The following is a 27,223-nucleotide window of genomic DNA, read 5'->3' as shown; positions in this document are numbered from 1 at the left end:
GACCGTTCAGACAAAAGTCAGGAATCAGATTTGTATGTATGAGTTTAATCGGATATGTAAAAAAAAAAAAAAAAAAAAAAAAAAGGATTTGAGTCACTTCAAACTGCCAGTGTGAACAAGGCTTAAAAAGGGTTTTGGTTTTGAATGGGTTTTGTCAGTTGTGACATGGGGTCAATTTGGCACTCAATGGAAGTGTAGCCTCTCCTAGACTCCCTAGGGGCTTTCAGAGCCTGCAAATCTCTCTTCTTTCTTTCTCTCTCTCCTCGATCTGTGTCTTATTTTGAGCCAGTCTGGCTGCCTCACCCGGCCTGAATTTGAAATGAGGTTCAAGAGAGCTGATAGAAAGCGACATGGACTGTATGTTCCTGCCTGTCTCATCAGCTGCTGCTTTTCTGTTTTTGTGAGTGTTTCTAGAGCATGTAAAATTGCCACCCCAACACGAATCCCTCGTCGACTCCTTTTTTCTCTCTCCTCGGTCTGTTTGTTTCACTTCCCTTTCATCCTCTGTGGAAAAAAATGTACAATGAAATAGCTGACTAATTTGCTTCGCACAGAAAGGCGGGAAAGCCCAATCGCTTTTGTGACTCAGCTGTGAACAACATTGCTAATGCTTAGCCTTGAGCAAATCTTCATAGTGGTCAACAAACTGTGTAATTTTCATGACTTCTGGGAAATAAAGATCTGCAGTCCTTTGAGAGATGTGATTGTAGATGCGGCTCGATGTCGAGACCACAACAAACAGTCATAACAGTTGACTTTGAATGGAAGATTGTTTTATTGCGGAATGTTGAGTTGAACATGTCAGATTTAGCAGTTTCTATTGGTTCCCCTTTGACCCTACAGAGCAAACCCAACCAACCTCTTCCCAATCACACACCCTATTTGAAGGAGGGGTGCAACAGTTTCCCAGCCCCCTCGAGAGATAACGTTAAAATGTGTCCCATTTAATTTTGGCTTGTATCAACAATTTTCTTGGCGCACCTGGCCCCGCTTGTTCTGCAGTATGCTATTTGACAGTTAACATCAATGTGGCTTTAATAGGTACCCTGATCCTGAAATCTCCAAACTGGCAATATTGTCCCAACCAACCTCATCCTCTAGCCTCGATTTCATCTCAGGCATATAAAAAGCCACTGTATTAACCATGTACAGTCCCTGCATGATCAAAGTATTTTTAAGTATGTGTGTCTCAGGGTAAAATTTCATTATGGTGAGCCTTGTGAAGACTTACAGAAAAAGTTTGACCTCTGTCATTGTCAACAAAGGGTATATAACAAAGTATTGAGATAAACGTTTGTTATTGACCAAATACTTATTTTCCACCATAATTTGCAAATAAATTCATAAAAAATCCTACAATGTGATTTTCTGGATTGTTTTTTCTAATTTTGTCTGTCATAGTTGAAGTGTACCTATGATGAAAATTACAGGCCTCTCTCATCTTTTTAAGTGGGAGAACTTGCACAATTGGTGGCTGACTAAATACTTTTTTGCCCCACTGTATGTTGAAAGGGGTGTGTTCCTTTCATTCAATTGAAAGATGAGTGAAACATTCCTGACAAACATGTCACCACACATAGCTGGCAAATAGCTTAGCATTAGCTCATCATAATCAGTACAACCTTCAAACAAATATTTTTGCACAGATCATAGGTGTCCATCACAATCTATGCAATAATCGGAATGGATTATTTGTCACCAGTACTTAACGTGAATAAAACTGTATAGACATTATGCTCCATACATACATACAGTAGAAACAAAAACATGATATACCGAAAATAAGGCACTGCCGAGAGAGGGCTGCCTCGCTTCTAGCTCTAAAGAACATTTGCAGTGTTTTGTTTTTTTATATACTATTTCTTACATTGTTAGCCCAGAATTTGTTTTATGTTATTGCATACAGCTGGGAAGAACTATTGGATATCCGAGTGGCGGTAACTCAGCACTACGACCAGGAATACAACTTTTCCGAAGCAGATCCTTTGTTCGCATCCCCCAGGGTGATTGAACTGATTCCAGAAGCCGACCCAAAACAACACCGGCGGAGGAGAGGTACTCGGAGTGGTCTTCTAGTCCGACTTAGGAGGCGCACACACCACCCACGGCTTCCGAGTATATTACTCGTAAATGTTCAGTCTCTGGATAATGAAGTTGACCGGCTCAGACAGAAATAAATATCTCTCTGGGAAGAAGGGCGGGGGTATATATATCATGATTAAATCGTGTAATTTTGATAACATACAGGAACTCAAGTCCTTTTGTTCACTTGACCTAGAATACATCACAATCAAATGCCGACCGTATTATCTCCCAAGATAATTTTCTCCGGTTATATTCTAGTGTGTACCTCCCCCCCCCCCCCCCCCCACACACACACACACACTTCACTGGACTTTATGCAAACTGGAAACCCCATATCCTGAGGCTGCATTTATTGTAGATGGGGATTTTAACAAAGCAAATCTGAGTAAAAGGCTGTAAAAATTATATCAACTGTAGTACTCGCGCTGCTAAAACACTCAACCATTGTTACTTGACACATCTCCTTCCTGAGCAGTATGACGGCTGTGTGGTCCCATGGTGTTTATACTTGCACACTATTGTTTGTACAGATGAACGTGGTACCTTGAGGCATTTAGAAATTGCTCCCAAGGAAGAACCAGACTTGTGGAGGTCTACAATATTTTCTGAGGTCTTGGATGATTTCTTTTAAATTTCCAATAATGTCAAGCAAAGATGCACTGAGTTTGAAGGTAGGCCTTGAAATACATCCACAGGTACACCTCCAATTGACTCAAATGATGTCAGAAGCTTCTAAAGCCATAACATCATTTTCTGGAATTTTCCAAGCTGTTTAAAGGCACAGTCAACTTAGTGTATGTAATATTCTGACCCACTGGAATTGATATACAGTAAATTATAAGTGAAATAATCTGCCTGTAAACAGTTGTTGGAAAATTTACTTGTGTGATGCACAAAGTAGATGTCCTAACCGACCTGCCAAAGCTATAGTTTGTTAACAAGAAATTTGTGGAGAGGTTGAAAAACTAGTTTTAATGACTCCAACTTAAGCGTATTTAAACTTCTGACTTCAACTGTATATACCGTATTCTATACTATTCTACTGTATCTTAGTGTATACCACTCTGACATTAATCATCCATATATTGATATATTCTTATTTACATTCCTTTACTTAGATTTGTGTGTATTGGGAATATGTTTTGAAAATATTACTTAGATATTACTGCACTGTCAGCTAGAAACACAAGCATTTCGCTACACCCACAATAACATTTGGTATTTTATTAGGATCCCCATTAGCTGTTGCTAAAGCAGCAGCTACTTTTCCTGGGTTCCACACAAAACATGAAACATAATACAGAATGACAGTTCAGAACATCATTTGACAAAAACAGAACTACATACATAAAAAAAAAAAAACATAGGTAGCCTACATATCAATGCATACACACACTAAGTGTGTGTGTGTCAAAGCTGTGTGTAAGTTGACCCGCAATAACATCTACATGTGACAAATACATTTTGATTTGACACATGTACAAACAATAATGATGGCAATGGGGGCACCAGCCAGAAAATGTGCCTGTGCGGAAACACGTGGAGAGTGCTTGGACTCTCCTCGAAGAGAGAAGTATGTATTTCCGGCTCAGTAAAGCCTCAAAAATAAATTGTCCACAACATTGAAATGTGGTACTTCTATGTGACATTAACGAAGAGGCAGAACCCCCCTCAAATCATTTGAAATGGACAATTTGAAACAGCCTACAGATAATTAGCAGGCAGCATGTGTTAACTGTCCTGTTGCATAACAATCACATTTTGGAACAATGCCCGCAATCTGACATGTCCATAAAACAACTCGCGGTGGGGAAACAGTTAGAGATATTTCGAACTCGTGAAAAGGTTCATGTTTAGTTGCTAGCTAGCGAGATTGCCAGGCTCTAGGGTTTGCAGCATCGTGTTACTGGAAACAAAGACTGTTCTCAGGGCAGGCCTGGTTGTAGCAATGTATGTTTGAGTCATGTCGGGAACAATGTTAGCTAACCCTAACCTATTTCTCATAACCTGCCACCCTAGAAAGGTCCCTTCTGCTAGTCATGACCGGCAAACCTGCCCTGACAAGAGTCTTGGTTTCCATCAATTCCTTCGACCTCATGACTTTGTTTTTGCTCTGTCATGCACTGTCACCTGTGGGACCTTGTATAGACAGGTGTGTGCTTTTCCAAATCATGTCCAATCAATTGTATTTACCACAGGTAGATTCCAATCAAGTTGTAAAAACATCTCAAGGTTGATCAATGGAAACAAGATGCACCTGAGCTCAATTTTGAATCTCATAACAAAAGTTGTATAAATTTGCCAAAAATTCTAAAAACCTGTTTTTGCTTTGTCATTATGGGGTATTGTGTGTAGATTGATAAATGTTTTATTTCATCCATTTTAGAATAAGGCTGTAAAGTAACAACATTAGGAAAAAGGGAAGGGTTCTGAATACTTTTAGAATGCACTGTGCTTCCATTAATTTTTAAACTGGTAAAGGGGGACCTTCAGGTGAGTCTTGTGGGCTTCCTAGATCAAAACAACTGACATGTTACAGACGTTTTCACGAGAACACCAATTTTCTGGGTGCCTCATGGACTGACAAACACCGCTCTAGCTCTGCAACATTTCACCGTAGATGCGGAAGTGCAATATCTGTTGACACGGTGGATTGATAAGCATCCAATGCAAAAAACCACATCTCTAGCTTAAACTGACGTATTTTGATGGGGATTTTTGTTTTATTCTAATTCGATTATTCACTTTATTTTAAATGATGATGTAATGGTGAATGCATCACACATTGTAAAATGTATTAACTGCAAGCTGCCTGTGTTTCCATCCCTCTCAGTCCAATCTCCAAACACGGAGGGAGAGAGGTTACAAGAGAACGGGTAGGAGGAATAGGTGGATGCTCAGATCTCCTTGAGTTACTCTCTAATTTATCAACCAGCTAGTTATTAGAATCAGGTGCACTAGATGAGGGTTGAAGCAAACCTACAAAACGGTACCTGTCCAGGAGAGCCCTATATCAGATCTGTATTGAGTCTGTTGATTCCATCTTCATCTGGTCATCCTCATTGTGGTACTCCAAACCTCTGGGGCCTGATTGGTGTCACACTATTCCCCAGCCCCAGCTAACACACCTCATTTTAAAGTAATAACATTCCAACGACTGGATACGCCCATCTCTATGACATAAATAGTGTCACAATTACTTTGTTTGCAAACTGTAGCAACACTGAAACTTGGGGTGTTGTGTGTAGATTGAGGATTTTTAAAATGTTTTATACATTTTAGAATAAGGCTGAAACATATCAAAATATGGATAAAGTCTGAATACTGAATTCCCTGTAAATGCACTGTCTTTATCAGTTATCATTAATGCTGTCTTTGGTGTGCTTATCAATTCATAAGTATTTTTCCCATTCATATCGCTCCTTGTGGAACAGCTTGTTGCGTTGTGGCCATAGACATATAATCCATAGAAGTTTTTTAAACCTTTATCCCTGGCAATTTGACTATTTACAAATGAAGCATTTGTGTTTAGGGAGTCTGCCAGATCAGAGGCAGTAGGGATGACCAGGGATGTTCTCTTGATACATATTTGACAAACTAATGTCCTGCTAATCATTCAAAATGTAACAAGTACTTTTGTGTGTCAGGGAAAATGTATGGACTAAAAAGTACATGATTATCTATAGGAATGTAGTGAAGTAAAAGAAACGTGTCAGGAATATAAACAGTAAAGTACAAATACCCCCAAAAAACTACTTCTGTAGTACTTTACATCACTGCGGTTTATCCCGAATTGAACTCAGCTAACCAAAGTTACCTCGCAAACTCCTTAAACCTGATTCGTAGTATAGGGCTCAGGACGAAGGCCTTTCTGTCATCTCCTCTGTCCCACCGCTACAGCGCTGTGCTCCCAGTTAATCACTGTCTGTGAATGCATCCATCCACACACACACACACACACACACACACACACACACACACACACACACACACACAGACAGAGGGAAGACATAACCGTAAATCAGTTAACTGTAAACCATAAGCTGCTTATGCTGAAAAGCCTTGTTAGTACATAGCTCAAATTAGCTTTAGAATTTCCTGGATTTTTTTACTTCAGACAAAAGGTCATATTTCACATAAAACAGTTGTTTTTGTATTAACTCAAATATATACTGGGTAGGTAACCTCTAGCGACGAGCAATCCCGTATCCGGGAGCGTAATCATAGCCTCAAGCGCATTACCATAACGCAACGTTTCTTATTCATGAAAATCGCAAATGAAATTAAATAAATATATTCAAACACAAGCTTAGCCTTTTGTTAACAACACTGTCATCTCAGATTTTCAAAATATGCGTTACAGCCAATGCTAGACAAGCATTTGTGTAAGTTTAGCATGGCATAATGCTATGCTAGGCTGTGCTGGCAGCAGGCAACATTTTCACAAAAATAAGAAAAGAAACCAAATTAAATCATTTAACTTTGAAGAACTTCATATGCTTTCACTCAGGAGACTCCCAGTTAGATAGCAAATGTTCCTTTTTTCCAAAAATAATATTTTTGTAGGCGAAAAACGTCACGTTTGTTTATCCTGCTTGGCTGAGAAATCGACCGAAAATACTTAAACTATAATGCTGAACTTTTTTCAAAATTTGCTCCATAATATCGACAGAAACACGGAAAACGTTGTTTAGGATCCATCCTCAAGATGTTTTTAACATATGTATTCGATAATATATCCGTGGAGGCAGTTGGTTTCTCATAAGAAACGATTGGAAAAATGGCTACCTCGGTATTTTACGCAAAGTTTTCTCCGGGAGACACCATGCGTCCACTCGCCCTATATGGTCTCTTACAGCCATTCTCCAATGGAAATGCCTAAAAAGACGTCACAATGCTGCAGACACCTTGGGGAAAACGTAAGCTGACTCCTAGCTCCTTCAGAGCCATATAAGGAGTCATTGGCATGAGGCGGTTTCAAAAAATGCAGCACTTCCTGATTGAGTTCTGTGGCACTCACAGACAATATCTTTGCAGTTTTGGAAACGTCAGAGTGTTTTCTTTCCAAAGCTGTAAATTATATGCATAGTCGAGCATCTTTTCGTGACAAAATATCTTGGGAAAGGGAACGATTTTCATCCAAAAATTAAAATAGCGCCCCCTATATCCAAAAAGTTAACACCTTTGAGTTACTGGGACTTGAACCTAGAATTGTTGTGCTGTAACCAATTATAGTGTTGCTGTCGTGGATTTTATTATGAATTTAGCTTGAATCTGTGAAAAACCTCTATAATACTCTATAGTCCAAATTGTTTGATGTTACATTAAAAGATATACTGTCTGGGACTCCCGTCTTGATGGTTAACCCTTTTGAGTTATTGGATTTGAACCTAGAATTGGTGTGTTATAGCCATGTTGATGTCATTGACTTTATTGTAGATGTAACTTGATTCTGCCAGACTTTAAAGTTTACAGTAAAATTGCTGTATAGTTTACAGTATAATTCACATCTGATTGATTGATACTACATGTAGTGTTAAATAAAGACTGTCAATGGAAATAATTCATATTTACATGTTGAGGTACCTAACTAAGCAACCATCAGTTGTTTTCATCAGCAATGTCACTGCTACCATACAGTATGTAACAAGGGGACCTCGGTATCACTGTGTTTGGAAAATAAACGCAGGAAAATTACAGAAGGGTTATTTTACACCACTGATTGTTAATTTCACTCTTACAGAATTTAACACCTGAATCAACACCAGAAATGTTACACTGAAACATCAACACTGGCCAATTTGCTGTGTGTGTGTGTGGACCAATTGAACTATTCTTGTGGGGACCAGAAGTCCCCCAAAAAATAGTAAACAACAAAAATTTGACCAATATGGGGCATTTTGTTAGTCCCCACGAGGTCAAATGCTATTTCTAGGTGGTTTAAGGTTAAGGTTAGAATTAGTGGGTTAGGGTAGGAGTACGGGTTAGGGTTAGGTTTAGGGGTTAGGGAAAAAGGATTTTGAATGGGACTGAATTGTGTGTCCCCACAAGGTTAGGTGTACAAGACTGTGTGTGCGTGTTCAGTCATGTGCTGCCTTTACATTGACTTGAACACCCAAAGACACTGTGGCCTAGCATATTATGATATTTATCTACCATGACCTACTATACCAGCCATATACTGCACTGTTGTTACCATAGACACAAGATGGTGGGCAAGAGTTTATCTTCCTAGCACATTAGTCAATGACATTGGACCCATACCCCACAAGCAAATGTGTACGGATAAAAAGCTAATGCAAAAGAGAGACAGGCATAACAAACATGGTCAATACAGTAATGACCTTAACAACCCCATCCTGCCAAATTACCACAAACAGAGCGAGACTGCGTTAGCCAAAAATAAATACCCTGTAAAATATGATTTTATATACAGTGTATACAAACTTAGCAAAAAAAGAAACGTCCCTTTTTCAGGACCCTGTTTTCAAATATAATTCGTAAAAATCTGAATAACTGCACAGATCTTCATTGTAAAGGGTTTAAACACTGTTTCCCATGCTTGTTCAATGAACCATAAACAATTAATGAACATGCATCTGTCGAACGGTCATTTAAGACACACTGCTTACATACAGTAGGCAATTAAGGTCACAGTTATGAAAACTTAGGACACTAAAGAGGCCTTTCTACTGACTCTGAAAAACACCAAAAGAAAGATGCCCAGGGTCCCTGCTTATCTGTGTGAAAGTTCCTTTGGCATGCTTGCAAGGAGGCATACAATGTCAATGTCCATACTGTGAGATGTCTAAGAAAGTGCTACAGGGAGATAGGGCGGACCACTGATCGTCCTTGCAGTGGCAGACAACGTGTAACAACACCTGCACAAGATCGGTACATCCGAACATCACACCTGTGGGACACGTACAGGATGACAACAACAACTGCCGACTTACACCAGGAACACACAATCCCTCTATCAGTGATTAGACTGTCTGCAATAGGCTGAGAGAAGCTGGACTGAGGGCTTGTATTCCTGTTGTAAGGCAGGTTTTCACCAGACATCACCGGCAACAATGTCACCTATGGGCACAAACCCACCGTCGCTGGACTAGACAGGACCAGCAGAAAGTGCTCTTCACTGACAGGTCACGGTTTTGTCTCACCAGGGGTGATGGTCGGATTCCCATTTATCATCAAAGGAATGAGCATTTCACCGAGGCCTGTACTCTGGAGCGCGATTGATTTGGTGGTGGAGGGTCCGTCATGGTCTGAAGCGGTGTGTCACAGCATCATTGGACTGAGCTTGTTGTCATTGCAGGCAATCTCAACACTGTGCGTTACAGAGAAGACTTCCTCCTCCCTCATGTGGTACCCTTCTTGCAGGCTCATCCTGACATGACCCTCCAGCATGACAATGCCACCACACATACTGCTCGTTCTGTGAGTGATTTCCTGCAAGACAGGAATGTCAGTGTTCTGCCATGGCCAGCGAAGAGCCCAGATCTCAATCCCTTTGAGCACGTCTGGGACCTGTTGGATCAGAGGGTGATGGCTAGGGCCATTCCCCCCAAAAGATGTCTGGGAACTTGCAGGTACCTCAGTGTATGGGTGAGGTAACATCTCACAGCAAGACATGGCAAATCTGGTGCTTTTGATTTTGAACCCCCTTTGTTCAGGGACACATTATTAAATGTATGTTAGTAACATGTCTGTGGAACTTGTTCTGTTTATGTCTCAGGTGTTGAATCTTGTTATGTTCATACAAATATTTACACGTTGCTGAAAATAAACGCAGTTGACAGTGAAGATGTTTATTTTTTTGCTGAGTTTATATATTCACACACAGTATAGTAATAGTATGATGAAATGTATTTGATTAATTGGCAAAGGGCAGTAGTCTAGCCTACAGAGCCATCTGTCTGTTTTTGTTTCGGTACAATGAGGATACATTGTGGTTAATGGATGGGCTTTTTGAGAAATGCGGGAGTACAAAGAGCCAAAGGTCAGTTGGTTTAAAGCACTGTGGTCGCTGTCATTACGTTCCCTTCTGAGTTTGACTTTCAAATTGCACTCTATTCCCTTTGTAGTGCACTACTTTCAAACCAGGGCCCATAGGTCTCTGGTCAAAAGTAGCGCGCTATGTTGGGAATAGGGTGTCATTTGGGACGCAGACTCAGAGTCATAATGAGAAATATTATCAGCTGTCTGTTCAGATGACGCGAGTGTGTGTATAATCATAATTTCTATAACGCATTACTTATTTATATGGAAGGGAAAGCCAGGGCACCGATTGACACACTTCATTCGATTTAAATGTTTGAGTGATGATATTCAGTGGTTCTGTTCATATCATAATAAAGAGACACTTTAGCATTCAAATTATTTTCCAATTTCGTGAGAACTGAAATGGGAATATGTGATATTAAATGTGTATTACAGTGCATGCACACTGATATAGATTCATAAATCTAGAATCATATATGTTTAGATTAGTCTTTGCAATGCTTATATGAGGTCTTCAATAGATAAACTTCCACACAAGACAGAATACTATGTAAATGTAATGTCGTACAAATTATACGATTATATCTAATCTCTCTTGGCATATTTTGTGTATTCTAGTAAGAGAGATTCACATTGGAATAATTTAGCCAGTGGAATGGATTTTCTTGAATAGATCATTACAATTCAAATAGAAGAAAGGGATGAACAAAATAAGAACATGCATAGAATGTGTTCTAAGTTAGGTTGTCAATAAGCAATAAGCCCCCCCCCCCACACACACACCCACCCACACACACACACACACACACTACAGCATGCTAGTTGGCCTTGCCCTCTTCTATTCCATTCATAACCTGACAAAATATTCCTCTCAAGGCTGCTGTATACAGGGTAAACTCTTATCTGCTTTTTACCTTATTTAATTATTTAATTAATTTCTTTCTTATTGGGGCGGCAGGTAGCCTACTGGTTAGAGCTTTGGGCCAGTAACTGAAAGGATGCTAGATTGAATCCCGAGCTGACAAGGTAAAAGTCTGTCGTTCTGCCCCTGAACAAGGCAGTTAAAACTTCTTATGGGCAGGTGGGACACTAGCCAACATCCGGTGAAATTGCAGAGCACCAAATTCAAAATACAGAAATAGTCAAATTAAACATTCATAAAAATACAAGTGTTATACATCGGCTTAAAGATTAACTCCTTGTTAATCCAGCCGCTGTGTCAGATTTCAAAAAGGCTTTACGGCAAACGCATGTGATTATCTGAGGACAGCGCCCCGCTTACAAAATCATACAAACATTTTCAAGTAGAGGAGTCATGAAAGTTAGAAATAGCGATAAAATTAATCACTTACCTTTGATGATCTTCATATGGTTGCAGTCACAAGAGTCCCTGTTTGTTTTGTTCGATTATGTCCCTCTCTATGTCCCAAAAACTCAGTTTTGTTGGCGCGATTTGTTCAGTAATCCACTGGCTCAAAGGCGGTCACGACATGCAGATGAATACATCCTAATAGTACCGGTAAAGTTCATTGAAACATGTGAAACATAATTAATCCTCAGGTTGTCTATTGTCTAAATAATTCATCATATTTTACCCGGACAATAGCGTATACAATAGAAAGGAAAAACAACAAACGGCATGCAATCGGTCACTCACGCAAACGAACTCTGCATTTTTCAGAATACAAGCCTGAAACAATGTCTAAAGACCATTGACATCTAGTGGAAGCCATAGGAACTGCAATCTGGGTCCTAACCATTTAGATACTGTATAGGCATTCAATAGAAAAGTACACACATCAAAAGAATCCCACTTCCTGGATGGATTTTCCTCGGGTTTTCACCTGCCATATCATTTATGTTATACTCACAGACAATATGTTAACAGTTTTGGAAACTTTAGATTGTTTTCTATATAATACTACCATGCATATGCATATCCTAGCTTCTGGGCCTGAGTAAGAGGCAGTTTACATTGGGCACCTCATTCATCCAAAATTCAAAATACTGCCCCCTACCCAAGAGAGGTTAACCCACTGTTCCTTGGCCGTCATTGTAAATAAGAATTTGTTCTTAACTGACTTGCCTAGTTAAATAAAGGTGAAAACAATGGAATATAGTGGAGCATTGGTCCCTTATAACAAAGCTTATTCTCTATCAATGCAGAAATCCCCTCTTTCTTTTTCCCAGAGCCCATATAATGTACTATGCTGGAAGGTGGATGGATGTGGGGAGGGGATAGGAGAGATTGTTGTATTTGAGGATGGTCGGTGTGTGTCTGTGTGTGTGTGTTTTGCCTTTCCTTAAGAGGATGATTGTGTGTGTGTGTCTTAGGAAACTGTATGTTGTCTGCAGTGAAGGATGTGTGTACAGATGTAGGATCTTAATTTGATCACTATGTTGTCGCTGATAATTTTCCTGTGCCACAGGATTTGCATTATTTTGCACTTTTCATGTACACTGGAAAATTGTTAGGGTGAATTTGATAGTAGCTTACAGGCTATGGTACTGTAAAAACGGCCAGCTTCAGTCAGCCAGTTAGTGCTTTCTAGTCAGGCAGCTTAGTCTCCTACTCAGAAGACACAAAATGATCTAATTCATCAAAGCTACACAAGTTATGTATCACCCTAACTCATTCACTTGCAATTTTGGGAAAAAGGCAACCATAGCTGCCTCATTTATTGAATCAGATGGATCATTCATCACAAAATCCACTGATATTGCCAACTACTTTAATGATTTTTTTCATTGGCAAGATTAGCAAAAAAACATTTTGAATTCTGAAAGGTGAGTGTGGAAGAGGTGCACAAAGCATTGTTGTCTATCAACAAAGACAAGCCACAGGGATCTGACAACAAGGATGGAAAATTACTGACGATTTTGCCACTCCTATTTGTCATATTTTCAATTTCAGCCTACTAATAAGTGTATGCCGCCAGGCCTGGAGGGAAGCAAAACTCATTCCGCTACCTAAGAATAGTAAATTCCCATTTACTGGCTCAAATAGCCGAACAATCAGACTGTTACCAACCCTTAGTAAACTTTTGTGTTTGACCAGATACAATGCTATTTTACAGTAAACAAATTGACAACAGACTTTCAGCATGCTTATAGAGAAGGACATTCAACAAGCACAGCACTTACATAAATGACTGATGATTGGCTGAGAGAAATTGATGATAAAAAGATTGTGGGGGCTGTTTTGTTAGACTTCACTGCAGCTTTTGACATTATTCGTTGTAGTCTGCAGCTGGAAAAGCTTGGTGCTATATTGTGGATAAAGAGTTACCTTTCTAACAGAACACAGAGCGTGTTATTTGATGGATGCCTCTCCAACATAATCCAGGTAGAATCAGGAGTTCTCCAGGGCAGCTGTCTAGGCCCCTTTGAGTAAAGCCAGTGTGTCTACGTATGCGGATGACTCAACACTATACACGTCAGCTACTACAGCGACTGAAATGACTGGAACACTTCACAAAGAGCTGCAGTTAGTTTCAGAGTGGGTGGCAAGGTTAGTCCTAAATATTTGTAAAACTAAAAGCATTGTATTTGGGACAAATCATTCACTAAGCCCTAAACCTCAGGTGACTACTACAACTGCTTGTAGTAACACAGGATTGTAAACTGTCATGGTCAAAACATATTGATATACAACAGTAGCTAAGATGGGTAGAAATCTGTTCATAAAAAAAGTGCATCTCTGCCTTCTTAGCAGCACTATCAACAAGGCAGGTCCTACAGGCCCTAGTTTTGTCGCACCTCGACTACTGTTCAGTCCTGTGGTCAGATGCCACAAATATTGGCTCAGAACAGGGCAGCACGGCAGGCCCTTGGATGTACACAGAGAGCTAAAGATATGCATGTGAATATCTCCTGGTTCAAAGTGGAGGAGAGATTGACTTCATCACTACTTGTATTTTTGAGAGGTATTGACATGTTGAATGCACAGAGCTGTCTGTTTGAACTACTGGCACACATGCAAACCCCACAAGACATGCCACAAGAGGTCTCTTCATAAGTCCAGAACAGACTATGGGAGGTGAAGAGTACTACATAGAGCCATGACTACATGGAACTTTGTTCCACATCAAGTAACTGATGCAAGTAGTAAAGTTAGATTTAAAACACAGAACAAAATACACCTTATGGAACAACAGGGATTGTGAAGCAACACAAACCTAGGCACAGAAACATGCATACACACACACGATAACATACACACTATTCACACACATACAAATTATTTTTGTATTGTAAAAACAGTACCAGTCAAAAGTTTGGACACACCTACTCATTCTAGGGTTTTTCTTTTTTTGTACTATTTTCTACATTGTAGAATAGGAGTGAAGACATCAAAACTATGAAATAACACCTATGGAATCATGTAGTAAGCAAAAAAGTGTTAAACAAATCAAAATACTGTTCATGTTATATTTGAGATATTTTAAAGTAGCCACCCTTTGCCTCGATGATAGCTTTGCACACTCTTGGCATTCTCTCAACAAGCTTTATGAGGAATGGTTTTCCAACAGTTTTGAAGGAGTTGCACATATGTTGAGCACTTGTTGGCTGCTTTTCTTCACTATGCTGTCCAATTCATCCCAAACCATCTCAAGCGCTCCTTGCCCAAGCAACTCTCTTCTTATTATTGGTGTCATTTAGTAGTGGTTTCCTTGCAACAATTTGACCATGAAGGCCTGATTCACGTAGTCTCCTCTGAACAGTTGATGTTGAGATGTGTCTGTTATTTGAACTCAATCTGAGGTGCAGTTAACTCTAATCCCCTGTATTAGAGGTAACTCTGGGTCTCCCTTTCCTGTGGCAGGCCTCATGAGAGCCAGTTTCATCGTTGCACTTGATGGTTTCTCCGACTGCACTTGAATACATTTTGAAAGTTCTTGAAATGTTCCTGATTGACTGACCTTCATGTCTTAAAGTACTGTTATTGCCATAATATGGACTTGGTCTTTTACCAAATAGGGCTATATTCTGAATACCACCCCTAACTTGTCACAACACAACTGATTGGCTCAAACGCATTAAGAAGGAATTAAATTCCACAAATTAACTTTTAACAAGCAACACCTGTTAATTGAAATGCATTCCAGGTGTGTAACGGTTTTCTTCTGGGGAAAGAGAGGCAGACCAAAATGCAGCATGGTTAGTTTTGTCCATCTTTAATAAAGATGAAAATACAACAATCTACAAAACAAGAAATGTGAAAAAACCGAAACAGTCCTATTTGGTGCCACAAACACAAAGACAAGAACAATCACCCACAAAACCCAACACAAAACAGGTTACCTAAGTATGGTTCCCAATCAGAGACAATGACTAACAGCTGCCTCTGATTGAGAACCATATCAGGCCAAACATAGAAATAGACAAACCAGACACACAACATAGAATGCCCACCCAGCTCACGTCCTGACCAACACTAAAACAAGGAAAACACACACGAACGATGGTCAGAACGTGACAAGGTGACTACTTCATGAAGCTGGTTGAGAGAATGCCAAGAGTGTGCAAAGCTGTCATCAAGGCAAAGGGTGGCTACTATGAAAAATCTCAAATATAAAATATATTTAGATTTGTTTAGCACTTTTTTGGTTTATACATTATTCCATGTGTAATTTCATAGTTTTGGTTTCTTCACTATTACTCTACAATGTAGAAAATAGTACAACAAAGAAAAACTCTGGAATGAGTAGGTATGTGCAAACTTTCAACTGGTACTGTATGTAGTTGTGGTGGAAATCTTTGAATGCATTGTAATGTTTTTAAAATTGTATAACCTCCTTAATTGTGCTGGACCCCAGGAAGATGGGATCCATAGTAAATACAAATACTTGCACTTCTAGAGGCCTTAACCAAAGCTTCCAAACTGACAGTGACTACAGGTCAAAACAGCCCAAAAGGACATGGACAAATGCCTCAACCATATAAGCTTTAAGACTTCCTGCAACCCTAATCTATCACATATACATTTTTAATTGACGGGGCACTATACAGTGTTCTCAATCACGGGTGTAACAAATATTGTCTCTTACAATGGACTCCTCAAAACATGCAATAACAACAAAAGTTTTTTAGCATTCATTAAATATGGCAAGGTACTGTATTTCGTGGGGTGGTAATACATTATCATTCAAAATACAGCAATTATTTCCCTGCCCACAACATTTTCTCACAATGTACCTTAATTTACAGTATGATGCAGTGAAATGTTTTAGAGTATATTACTTTTAATAAAACACAAAATTGCTCTTTCATTTACAGTTTTCCATTACAGTTTAGCATAATTTTGGCCAGCTAATAGTCTAACCACCCATCAAGCAACATGACATCGGCAGAAAAGTGTGAATGGAAAATGTTTTCATATCCTGTTGCTGCAGGATTATTATGCTGCATCAATAATGGTCATATATGGATCCTACATCTGTATGTACTGGTCCTGAGTTACTTATGTGTCATGCATATATTTGGTATGGTTTACTGACTGTTCCACCTTTCAATGAAACCCTAAGAGGCACTGCAAACATCTTTGGAGATATTTAGTGTGATGGACTTTTTAGTCTCTGCATTACATCCATGTCCTCAGTAGTTCAAGCACTTTTACTCATGTATCAACATCGATAACATTATGGGTAACATTTTCTGTCCGCCAAACTGAACTCTGCAAGAAGAAAATACCATTTAAGTCACAATATTGAAGCTGGAGTTATCTTGTAAATGTATCTTTTACAACATCTACATGTGAATGCGATGATTATCTGTGGTTTTAAAGTAAACAGCAAAGTGTGTCCAATGTAATACCAGATAAGTTCTGACTACTCAAACATTTTTAGGATACCGATTTTAGTTAATCCCGAATTCTTCCCAGACATGAAAATATCCAAATCAAGTGTCATTAGTAACACTTTGAAGTAATCAATCATTATTTTTCAAAATTATAATGGGAAAGTAGGTGAAAAAGTGTGTTTTTTGGTCGGTCAAAATTGTGACTGGTGGGATAATGTTACGTATACTAAATTAACATATTTCTCCTATGCAGTTATCGAAGTTCTTCTATATCTCAACCCAGTTAATTACAAATTTAAAACTCTGTCACTGGCAGTCCCCAGCGTTGCCTCTAGAATGCGCCGTCACATTCTAGTGTGACTATTTTACACATCAAAAACTTATACTGAGAGCAAAGACAAAAAAAAAAACATCAACGTATTTCAACATTGTTACTTTATTGTAACATACATTGTAACATTGTTACTTTAGTGCAACATATATTGAAACATTAATATTGTAACTTTAATGTAACATTTGAACTTGTACTTTAGTGCAATATTCATTGTAACATTGTTACTTTAGTGCAACATATATTGAAACATTAATATTGTAACTTTATTGTAACATTTGAACTTGTACTTTAGTGCAATATTCATTGTAACATTGTCATTGTGACATTTTAGTGCAACATTCACTAACAACTGTATAGCAGTCGTGTTATTCATTCCCACTGAATGTAAAGGTAACATTTAGGATAGAGGTAACCTGTAGAACATGCATTCAAGTAGAGGCCTACACTGAACAAAATACTATACATGTATATATAAAAAGCTCCACTGCACAATGAGTGCTTTTATATACTGTATATAAAATATATATATAAATATATATATATATATATATATATATATATCATAGAGGTAGGCTTCAGAACCAAGTGCAAGATTAGTTTGTGCATCACTATTTAAACTGTGATCAGTCAGACTTCCTGTCATACAGTATGTCTTGAATCAATTGACCTTCTTTTCCAAAAACATGTCAGTCATTTTGATTGTCTTTTTTGTCGACTTTTCTTTTCTTGCGTTGTACTGCTTCTCCTCACCCTTTATCGACTTTTCTATTTTTCTTTTATTGTCTTTTTCAGACCTTTTTCATTCGCACTCATCACCTTTTCTACTGTCCATGGTATATCTTGAAGCACTCAAAGTGCAGTAGCGCTTTGCATTTCTCACATGCATAGGTAGTACGTACGACTTCTCTGGAACCGGTGCATCGCGTTGATTGGCCAGTGAGAAGCTTTGTCATATCTTGCCTGATCTTCAACAGTAGCAGCCAGTAAAGATCTCCTTCCATGGCTCAGTGGTTTCTTGATGAACATTTGCATATTTGGGCTGTATACTACATGTTTTGGAATCACATCAGTGGCAGGCCTCTTCGATCATTTGAACACTCCATCTCTATTTTTGACCACCTGCAGCTTTCCCTTGGCTCTTCTGGCTGACCCCTATGGCTTGTAGAGGCCCTTGGTTCTTCTGACTGGATCCTCTGACGGGTAGAGGCCCTTGGCTCTTCATTATCAACAATGGAGGGGGTGGGGGAGGTTGTGGAGGGGGTGGGTGGTGAGGGGTAGGTCATCATCACTGATAACGTTGTTCCTGTCATGATCTGTTTGCATAGGTTCAGCATATACATTCAACAGCCTGGCTGGCAAATGGCCTGTCCATAGTCCATATCTGACCCATCGCTATCACAATCACTCACGACAGCATCTTTCTCAGTTTGAGGGATAACTGAAATGTTGCATGCCTTGTCTGGGCTGTCACCTAGATCCAACATATCCAGAACTTGCCTCAAAGTGAAACTAAAAGAAAGAACAGAGTAGAAAGTTAGGTTGAACAAGACCTATGTATGTGTGACAGTATGTGTATACCTAGATGCATGTTATCCCGCCTGTCACTATTGTTGCCATCAACATGTTTACACATTCTATGACCACACTGAACAAAGTTGAGTAATTGCAAATGCATATATCAATACAAAAAAAAGTGTCCTATCTTTATGTTAACATACATTACTAACCTTTTGTTTGGGAGCTTTGATGCAGTCATCCTCTTCTCAACCAGGAAGTAAAAAGCTCTGGTCATGTGACAATTTACACTAAACATGTGACACCGCACATATTTCATTGAGACCCTTGATTTTTTCAATAATTTCTGGAAATGTATTGAGACATCATTCAGTGACATTTATAGAGCCTTATAACTGGAAACGTTTTTTTACGGTCACAAGATGGGATTAAATAGGTTAAATAGCTGAGTGCTCTCTTGCTATGAGTAATACAAATGTAGTTTTTTTATTAAGTATACGTCAATTTAATGCCCCCACTAAGCCAAGCTTCCAATCATTTCCCAGTGTGCCTTGCCTTTTCGATTGAATTGTAGAGTTACCACCCATGACTGTCTTTGTCACTAACAAATACAATGGTGTTGAATTCGTTTATTTTCAGTCATGTGGTCTTTCTAGGCGAATATTGTCATTAAAATGTAATGATTACAGACAGTGCATTCGATACTTTCCGACCAATTTACTTTTTCCACATGTTATTACATTACAGCCTTCTAAAATGTATTTAATATATCTATTTTCAATCTACACACAATACCCCATAATGATGAAGCAAAAACTTGTTTTATAATTTTATAATATGTATTACATTTACATAATTATTCAGACACTTTACTCAGTGCTTTGTTGAAGCACCTTTGGCAGCAATTACAGCCTTGAGTCTTCTTGGGTATGACACTACAAGCTTGGCACACTGGTATTTGGGGAGTTTCTCCCATTCTTCTCTGCAGATCCTCTCCAGCTCTGTCAGGTTGGAGAGATGTTCGATTGGGTTCAAGTCTGGGCTCTGGGTGGGCCACTCAAGGACATTCAGACTTATCCCGAAGCCAGTCCTGCATTATCTTGGCTGTGTGCTTAGAATCATTGTCCTGTTGGAAGGTGAACCTACTTCCCAGTCGGAGGTCCTTAGCTCTCTGGAGCAGGTTTTCATCAAGGATCGCTCTGTACTTTGCTCCGTTCGTCTTTCCCTCGATCCTCACTAATCCCCCAGGCCCTGCCACTGAAAAAGATACCACAGCATGATGCTGCCACCACCTTGTTTCACCGTAGGGATGGTGCCAGGTTTACTCTAGACGTTACGCCTGACATTCAGGCCAAAGAGTTCAATCTTGGTTTCATCAGACCACAGAATCTTGTTTGTCATGGTCAGAGTCTTTAGGCTTTAACTTAACACAATTGGAAAAAGTCAAGGGGCCACATTAGACCTGCAAGTAGGGTTGCAAACTTTCCCAAACTTCCAGACAGAATTTCCGGAATACCTGGAAAAATTTACCATAATCTTGCAACCCTAACTGTAAATCACATTATGCTGGTTTGCAAAGTGATGTGTAATTCCTATTGGAATCTATCAAGCGTTAGGCTATCCAACAGTTGAAATTTGTATTCACCCACAACTTGCATTCATAATGAGTGCCAGGGTTAAGAACAGTGGGAGGAAACTACCTAAGTCATTTAAACTGGAACAACCATTTCAGTAACGGTTGCAAAAATTATATTTATTTTATTGTGTAGCATAACATTTAACCAATCAATTACTCAATGTAAAGGCAAAAACACATATATTAAAAACAATTCTAAAAAGTCTACCTGCAGTAGAGCAAGCTGGGAAAAAAAGTTCAGTTATTAGATCTTACAAAAAATATACCTGGTGTGACTTCTCATTTAGTTTTGAGTCAGTACCACAAACATTTGAAGTAATAATGACTTTTCATTGACTTTCAATACAACTTACTAGAAGTGTTGTGGTTGTGGTTTACAGTATGTGTGCATTGTGTTTACTAAATAGCCACAAGCTACTGTACTTCCTCATGTTGTTTATTTTGATCCAATAGAGGGCGGAGAGGCATACAGTATGTCATAAAGAAATAATACAGAAAATAGGAATGGTGATAGGGGTTTGGTAGGGGAGAGGGGGAGGAAGAGAGGGCAAGGGGAGGGAGGAGAGAGAGCGGGAGGGATTAGTCATTGGTCAGTAGCCCGAATCCAAAGTGATATCAGCTGCAATTTGCTTAATAAAATTATGGACCACGTTGAACTACACAAAGGCAGGCGGTGGCTTGCTGGAGAGAGCATTCGCTTCAGGATATCCTTGCACACAGGAGCTAGCATTGGTGTGTGTGGCATGCACACACCCTTTCTGACTCTCTCTCTGACACACACACACCTGCACACTCTATTTTTGCCACCTCTGGTACTGAAGTGCAGGGTGTCATCCACGGACACCACCTGTCAGCTTTAGTAAGAGGCTTCGCCAAAAGCTTGTCCACAAGTTACCCGGCAGGAGCATGCACCAACAGGCTAAGGATGAGGGGGAACCTCCCAAAATGCAGGGGGAGGAGGGGGACTCGAACACAACATGCTCCACACGAACCCAGTCTACCCCCTCTCCTGAGACATCCACGGAGGGGGAAACTCAGGTGGAGGAAGAGGGAACTCCTGTCCTGACTCCCTACCCCTACAGTAGGCATGGGGGGCCCTGTCGCCCGGGTTGTCTACTAGTCGCCCTGATCTTCATGCTCATCTCTTTACTCGGCAGCTGGGCAGTGGTCCACCTCACCCTGGGGTCCCGTGGAATGGCGACCTTCAGGATCCAAGCCAGCTATGACCGGCCGAGCGAACAGGATGCCACCGCCACGATCAAACCGGGCTTCACCACCAACTGCACCATGGGTAAGTGAGCGTTTAAGTTAGCAATTGCTGTGTTGTGTGTCTGCACGCTACTGTACTGTGGAGTGGTTAATCGTTTAATCAAAAGACATACCCAATGTCAGAAATGTTGGTTCTACTAATGGTTCCTAATCGTGAAGGTTAGGATTTTGAGTTGTGCAATCTGACCTTAGATCTGTGGTTATGGGCAGTGTCTACATCAAGTGTGTGCTGTATATCCACATCTAAACTTGGCTATCCTGGGGTGGCAGGGTAGACAAGTGGTTAGAACGTTGGACTAGTAACCGAAGGTTCAAGTTCAAATCCTCGAGCTGACAAGGTACAAATCTGTCGTTCTGCCCCTGAACAGGCAGTTAACCCACTGTTCCTAGGCCGTAATTGAATTTGTTCTTAACTGACTTGCCTGGTAAAATAAATAAAATATACAAAAGTATGTGGACAACATCTAGTGGATGGCCTTCCCAGAAGAGTGGAGGCTGTTATACAGTGCCTTCGGAAAGTATAGGGACAATTTGTAAAAAAAAAATCTCATCTATCTACACACAATACTCCATAATGACAAAGCATGAAATGTTTTTTTGACATTTTTGCCTGTGTACAACAAATTTAAAACGTTTCACATACGTATTCAGACCCTTTACCCAGTATTTGTTGAAGCACATTTGGCTGCGATTACTGCATTGAGTCTTCTTGGGTGTGACGTTACAAGCTTGGCCCAACTGTATTTGGGCAGTTTCTCCCATTTTTCTCTGCAGATCCTCTCCAGCTCTGTCAGGTTGGAGTTATCCCGAAGCCAGTCCCGCGTTGTCTTGGCTGTGTGCTTATGGTCATTGTCTTGTTGGAAGGTGAACCTCACCCCAGTCTATGCTCCTGAGAGCTCTGGAACAGGTTATCATCAAGGATCTCTCTGTACTTTGCTCCATTTATCTTTGCCTTGATCCTGACTAGTATCCCAGTCCCTTCCGCTGAAAAACAGTCTTTTGGTGCCTTTTGGCAAACTCCAAGCTGGCAGTCATGTGTCTTTTACTGAGGAGTGGCTTCCGTCTGGCCACTCTACCATAAAGGCCTGATTGGTGGGGTGTTGCAGAGATGGTTGTCCTTCTGGAAGGTTTTCCTATCTCCACAGAGGAACTCTAGAGCTCTGTTAGAATAACAATCGGGTTCTTATTCACCTCTCTGACCAAGGCCCTTCTCCCCAGATTGCTTAGTTCTAGGAAGAGTCTTGGTGGTTCCAAACTTCTTTCATTTAAGAATGATGGAGGCCACTGTGTTCTTGGGGACCTTTAATGCTGCAGAATTTATTTGGTACCCTTCCCCAGATCTGTGCCTTGACACAATCCTGTCTCGGAGCTCTATGTACAATTCCTTCTAACTCATGGCTTGGTTTTTGCTCAGACATGCACTGTCAACTGTAGGACCAAATATGGATAGATAGGTGGGTGCCTTTCCAAATCATGTCCAATCAATTTAATTTACCAGCAGCATACCACCCTGCATCCCACTGCTGGCTTGCTTCTGAAGCTAAGCAGGGTTGGTCCTGGATGGGAGACCAGATGCTGCTGGAAGTGGTGTTGGAGGGCCAGTAGGAGGCCCCCTTTCCTCTGGTCAAACGGGTGTCCTTACTCTCTGTGGTCACTAAAGATCCCATGGCACTTATCGGGGTGTTAACCCTGGTCCTGGCTAAATTCTCAATCTGGCCCTCATACCATCATGGTCACCTAATCATCCCCAGTTTACAAATGGCTCATGTATCCCTCCTCTCCCCTGTAACTATTCCCCGTAAATGAGAATGAGTTCTCAGTCTACTTACCTGTTAAAATAAGGGTGAAATAAATAAAAAGTTGTAGAAATATCTCATGGGTGATCAATGAAAACAGGATGCACCTGAGCTCAATTGCAAGTCTCATAGCAAAGGGTCTGTATTATTTTGTAAATATATATATATATATATATATTTGCAAACATTTTTAAAAACCTGTTTTCGCTTTGTCAATATGGAGTATTGTGTGTGTCTATTGCTGAGGATTTTATTTGATTTAATCCATTTTAAAATAAGGTTGTAACGTAACAACATGTGGAAAAGGGAAGGGGTCTGAATACTTTCAGAAGGCAGAAATGGTAGCAGAAAAGAGGGGACCAACTCCACTTATTAATGTCCATGATTTTAGAATGAGGTGTGCGACAGGCAGGTGTCCACATACATTTGGTGATGTTGTGTATGCCGATAACATAGCTGATTCTTTCTAAAAGTTAGCTTCTGCTGTTTCCCCTATTTAATTGTGAATACATGTCAAATGCTTACTAAAATATAAGTCTGTGAAGGCATGTTACATCTAGTTGAATTGTTCTTTAACTGTTCTGTAGTCTCGAATCGAGTGTCAAAGTGTTGCTCCTTGCTTACAGCATATTTTAGCTTTTTGTGAAATTGACATTTATGTTCTGAGCACGATGCTCTGCTTTGTTGAACATTATAAAGAGAAGAACCGAACAAGTTGCTTAAATGTAATATTTACGTAATATAAATGTAATCTTTTATTATTTTACGTTATTTAAATGTTATAATTTATTCTTTCAAATTTGAAAAGTGAACAGGTTAATACATTTGTCTTTGTAATAAAACACTTACTTGAGTTAGCTACTAATGTATTAGCTTCTGGGGAATACAGTGAACTTTGAAAAGAGTTGTTGCTTTCATAGCTATGTTTTGATGTCACTTCTAAGGGTGTTTGAAAAGCAGTGCAAATGTTTTTCAAACTGGAGATTTTTCCGGCTGCTGTTCTGGATGTAAACCCCATTACCATATGTTGTGGAATGAAATGCAGGGTTGGCGTGCTACAGGGGATAATATCTCTCTGTGAACCTTGAGAGGTCCTTAAATTAGGTTAATCCCGTTGATTCAATTTCCTCCGAGCTCTACGCGGAATTGTAGGGACCTTTGCTTTTAACGTTTCGAGGAAGTGTATAATATTGAAGAAATGTGGTATAAAATGTGGATTTCAAAAGAGTTACAGTAGAGTTATGGCTGGTTTCCCCTTTTGGTTATTGGAACAGACAAGCCACTGTCACAGCAGCTATTGTGCATCAATAAAAGCAGAGACACAGAATGTGGGCAAATACTTTATGGGTTATTCGAATTGAATTTACATGCTCAATTGACCAAGCGTCACAATGGAAGTAGACTGTTAGGGCACAGACATTAGACAAAACTCAGTTGAGTGAATTTTCCAAACTCTGTCAACTATGTTAACCACCATTCACTCAGTGGTGTAAAGTTTGGGGTATCTGTACTTTACTTTACTATTTCTACTTTTGACATCTTGTAATTGTACTCCACTACATTCTTAAAGAAAATAATGTACTTTCTACTCCATACATTTTCCCTGACACCAAAGTTACATTTTGAATGCTGAGCAGGACAGGGAAATGGTTTCATTCACAAACTTAAAGAGAAAATCCCTCATCCTACCTACTGCGTCTGATCTGGAGTCACTAAACACAAATGCTTTGTTTCTAAATTATGTCTGAGTGTTGGAGTGTGCCCCTGGCTAAACGTAAGTTTGAAAAACAAGAAAATCGTTGCTGTCTGGTTTTCTTAATATAAGGAATTTAAAATAATTTACACTTGTAATACACTTTTAATACTTAAGTAAACTCAGCCAAAAAAGAAACCTCCCTTTTTCAGGACCCTGTCTTTCAAAGATATTTTTATAAAAGCTCTGGACCCGCTAATCGTAGCTGTCTTGAGCATATCAGCTGCTATCTGAGCAGGTTTATCGAACAATCTTCTTGGGCCACTATAACTATAACTATTTTGACAATTGGATTGGTCCCCTCTACCACACAGAACCCACTAATCTACTGACGGAAATGCATGGGGTGGCTAAAAACAGACCTCCATCTTCCGCTAGCTTGCTATCCATGGCTCGGCTATCTGTCTGAATCGCCGTGACCCCAACCAATCTCACTACTCACTGGAACCCTTATGATCACTCGGCTAAGCATGCCTCTCCTTAATGTCAATATGCCTTGTCCATTGCTGTTCTGGTTAGTGTTTATTGGCTTATTTCACTGTAGAGCCTCTAGCACTGCTCATTATACCTTATCCAACCCTTCAGTTCCACCACCCACACATGCGATGACATCATCTGGTTTCAATGATGTTTCTAGAGACAATATCTCTCTCATCATCAGTCAATGCCTAGGTTTACCTCCACTGTATTCACATCCTACCATACCTTTGTCTGTACACTATACCTTGAATCTATTTTATCGCCCCCAGAAACCTGGTCCTTTTACTCTTTGTTCCGGACGTCCTAGACGTCCAATTCTCATGGCTTTTAGCCGTACCCTTATCCTACTCCTTCTCTGTTCCTCTGGCGATGTAGAGGTGAATCCAGGCCCTGCAGTGTCTAGCTCCACTCCTATTCCCCACGCGCTCTCTTTTGATGACTTCGGTAACCGTAAAAGCCTTGGTTTCATGCATGTAAACATTAGAAGCCTAAGTTTGTTTTATTCATAAATAAATAAATTAGATGTACAGACCTGATATAAATTTAGATTTATCAAAAATGGGGGGAGGGGGGGGGGGGGGGGCGCGGTGTGTATCTTCAGATGAAAGCAGTTCTTTGAATTAGCGATCGTGCTTCAGATCAAATATTTTCCCATTTCCAACCCGCAAACGCTGAGATATGCAGACTGTTCTGGTCGTCTCACATCTGTGGTCCTCATTTTCAGCTGTGATAAATCAATTTTACGGATTTCACAAGCACTTATGCCAAGGAATGTTAACCTCATAAATGTTACTAAATGTAATTGAAAATGTAATTATTTATCATGAGGGCACTAAACAATAACTAGTAGTGCTGCATACTCCAAGAAAGAAATCTCACCTTTCTGATAAAAAATAGTTAGTCACTGTAAGGAGTGCGTACTGGCGGCAGAGAAGTCAGGCGCAGGAGAGCAAAGACTGTGTTACAACGGAGCAATTTAACAAATCACCGTGAACAAAACAATAAATATATACAAAGGGACAAAAACCCTTCGCACGCCAGACATAACGTGCACAAACACTTACAATAAACAATTATGGACAAGGACATGGGGGAAACAGAGGGTTAAAGTCACAACATGTAATTATGGAATTGGAACAATGTGTGTGAAGGCAAGACAAATGGAAAATGATAGGTGGATCGGCAATGGCTAGAAGGCCGGCGACGCTGACCGCCGAATGCCGCCCGAACAAGGAGAGGGACCGAAGTCGGCGGAAGTCGTGACAGTCACTTTTGAGGACACAAGCTCAAGCACACAGTACAAATATGATACAAATATGGCTACCACAGCAGTCTTCAGCGATACGCCATCACAGCTGGTTTGCGCTAAGTGGAACAGTCATTTATTTTTCAACAGGACAATGACCCAACACACCTCCAGGCTGTGTAAGGTCTATTTGACCAAAAAGGAGAGTGACGGAGTGCTGCATCAGCTGACCTGGCATCCACAATCACCTGACCTCAACCCAATTGAGATGGTTTGGGATGAGTTGGACCGCAGAGTGAAG

General features: G+C 40.0%; 1 protein-coding gene across 1 annotated transcript in view; it reads left to right on the top strand.

Annotated features, from left to right (window-relative positions):
• LOC115138263 (ALK tyrosine kinase receptor-like) overlaps nucleotides 1-27,223 on the top strand; it is a 683,992-nt gene that overhangs the window by 505,329 nt on the left and 151,440 nt on the right. Inside the window, exon 5 of the mRNA XM_029674939.2 lies at nucleotides 21,536-21,669. Within this exon, the coding sequence (XP_029530799.2) occupies nucleotides 21,536-21,669 (134 nt within the window). The remainder of the gene's footprint in view (nucleotides 1-21,535; nucleotides 21,670-27,223) is intronic.

The sequence above is a fragment of the Oncorhynchus nerka genome, linkage group LG12 (genome assembly GCF_034236695.1).
Source record: "Oncorhynchus nerka isolate Pitt River linkage group LG12, Oner_Uvic_2.0, whole genome shotgun sequence".
In the NCBI taxonomy this organism is placed as follows: domain Eukaryota; kingdom Metazoa; phylum Chordata; class Actinopteri; order Salmoniformes; family Salmonidae; genus Oncorhynchus; species Oncorhynchus nerka.
Note: the sequence above shows the minus strand (reverse complement) of the source record. Positions and strands in the feature narration are given on the sequence as shown.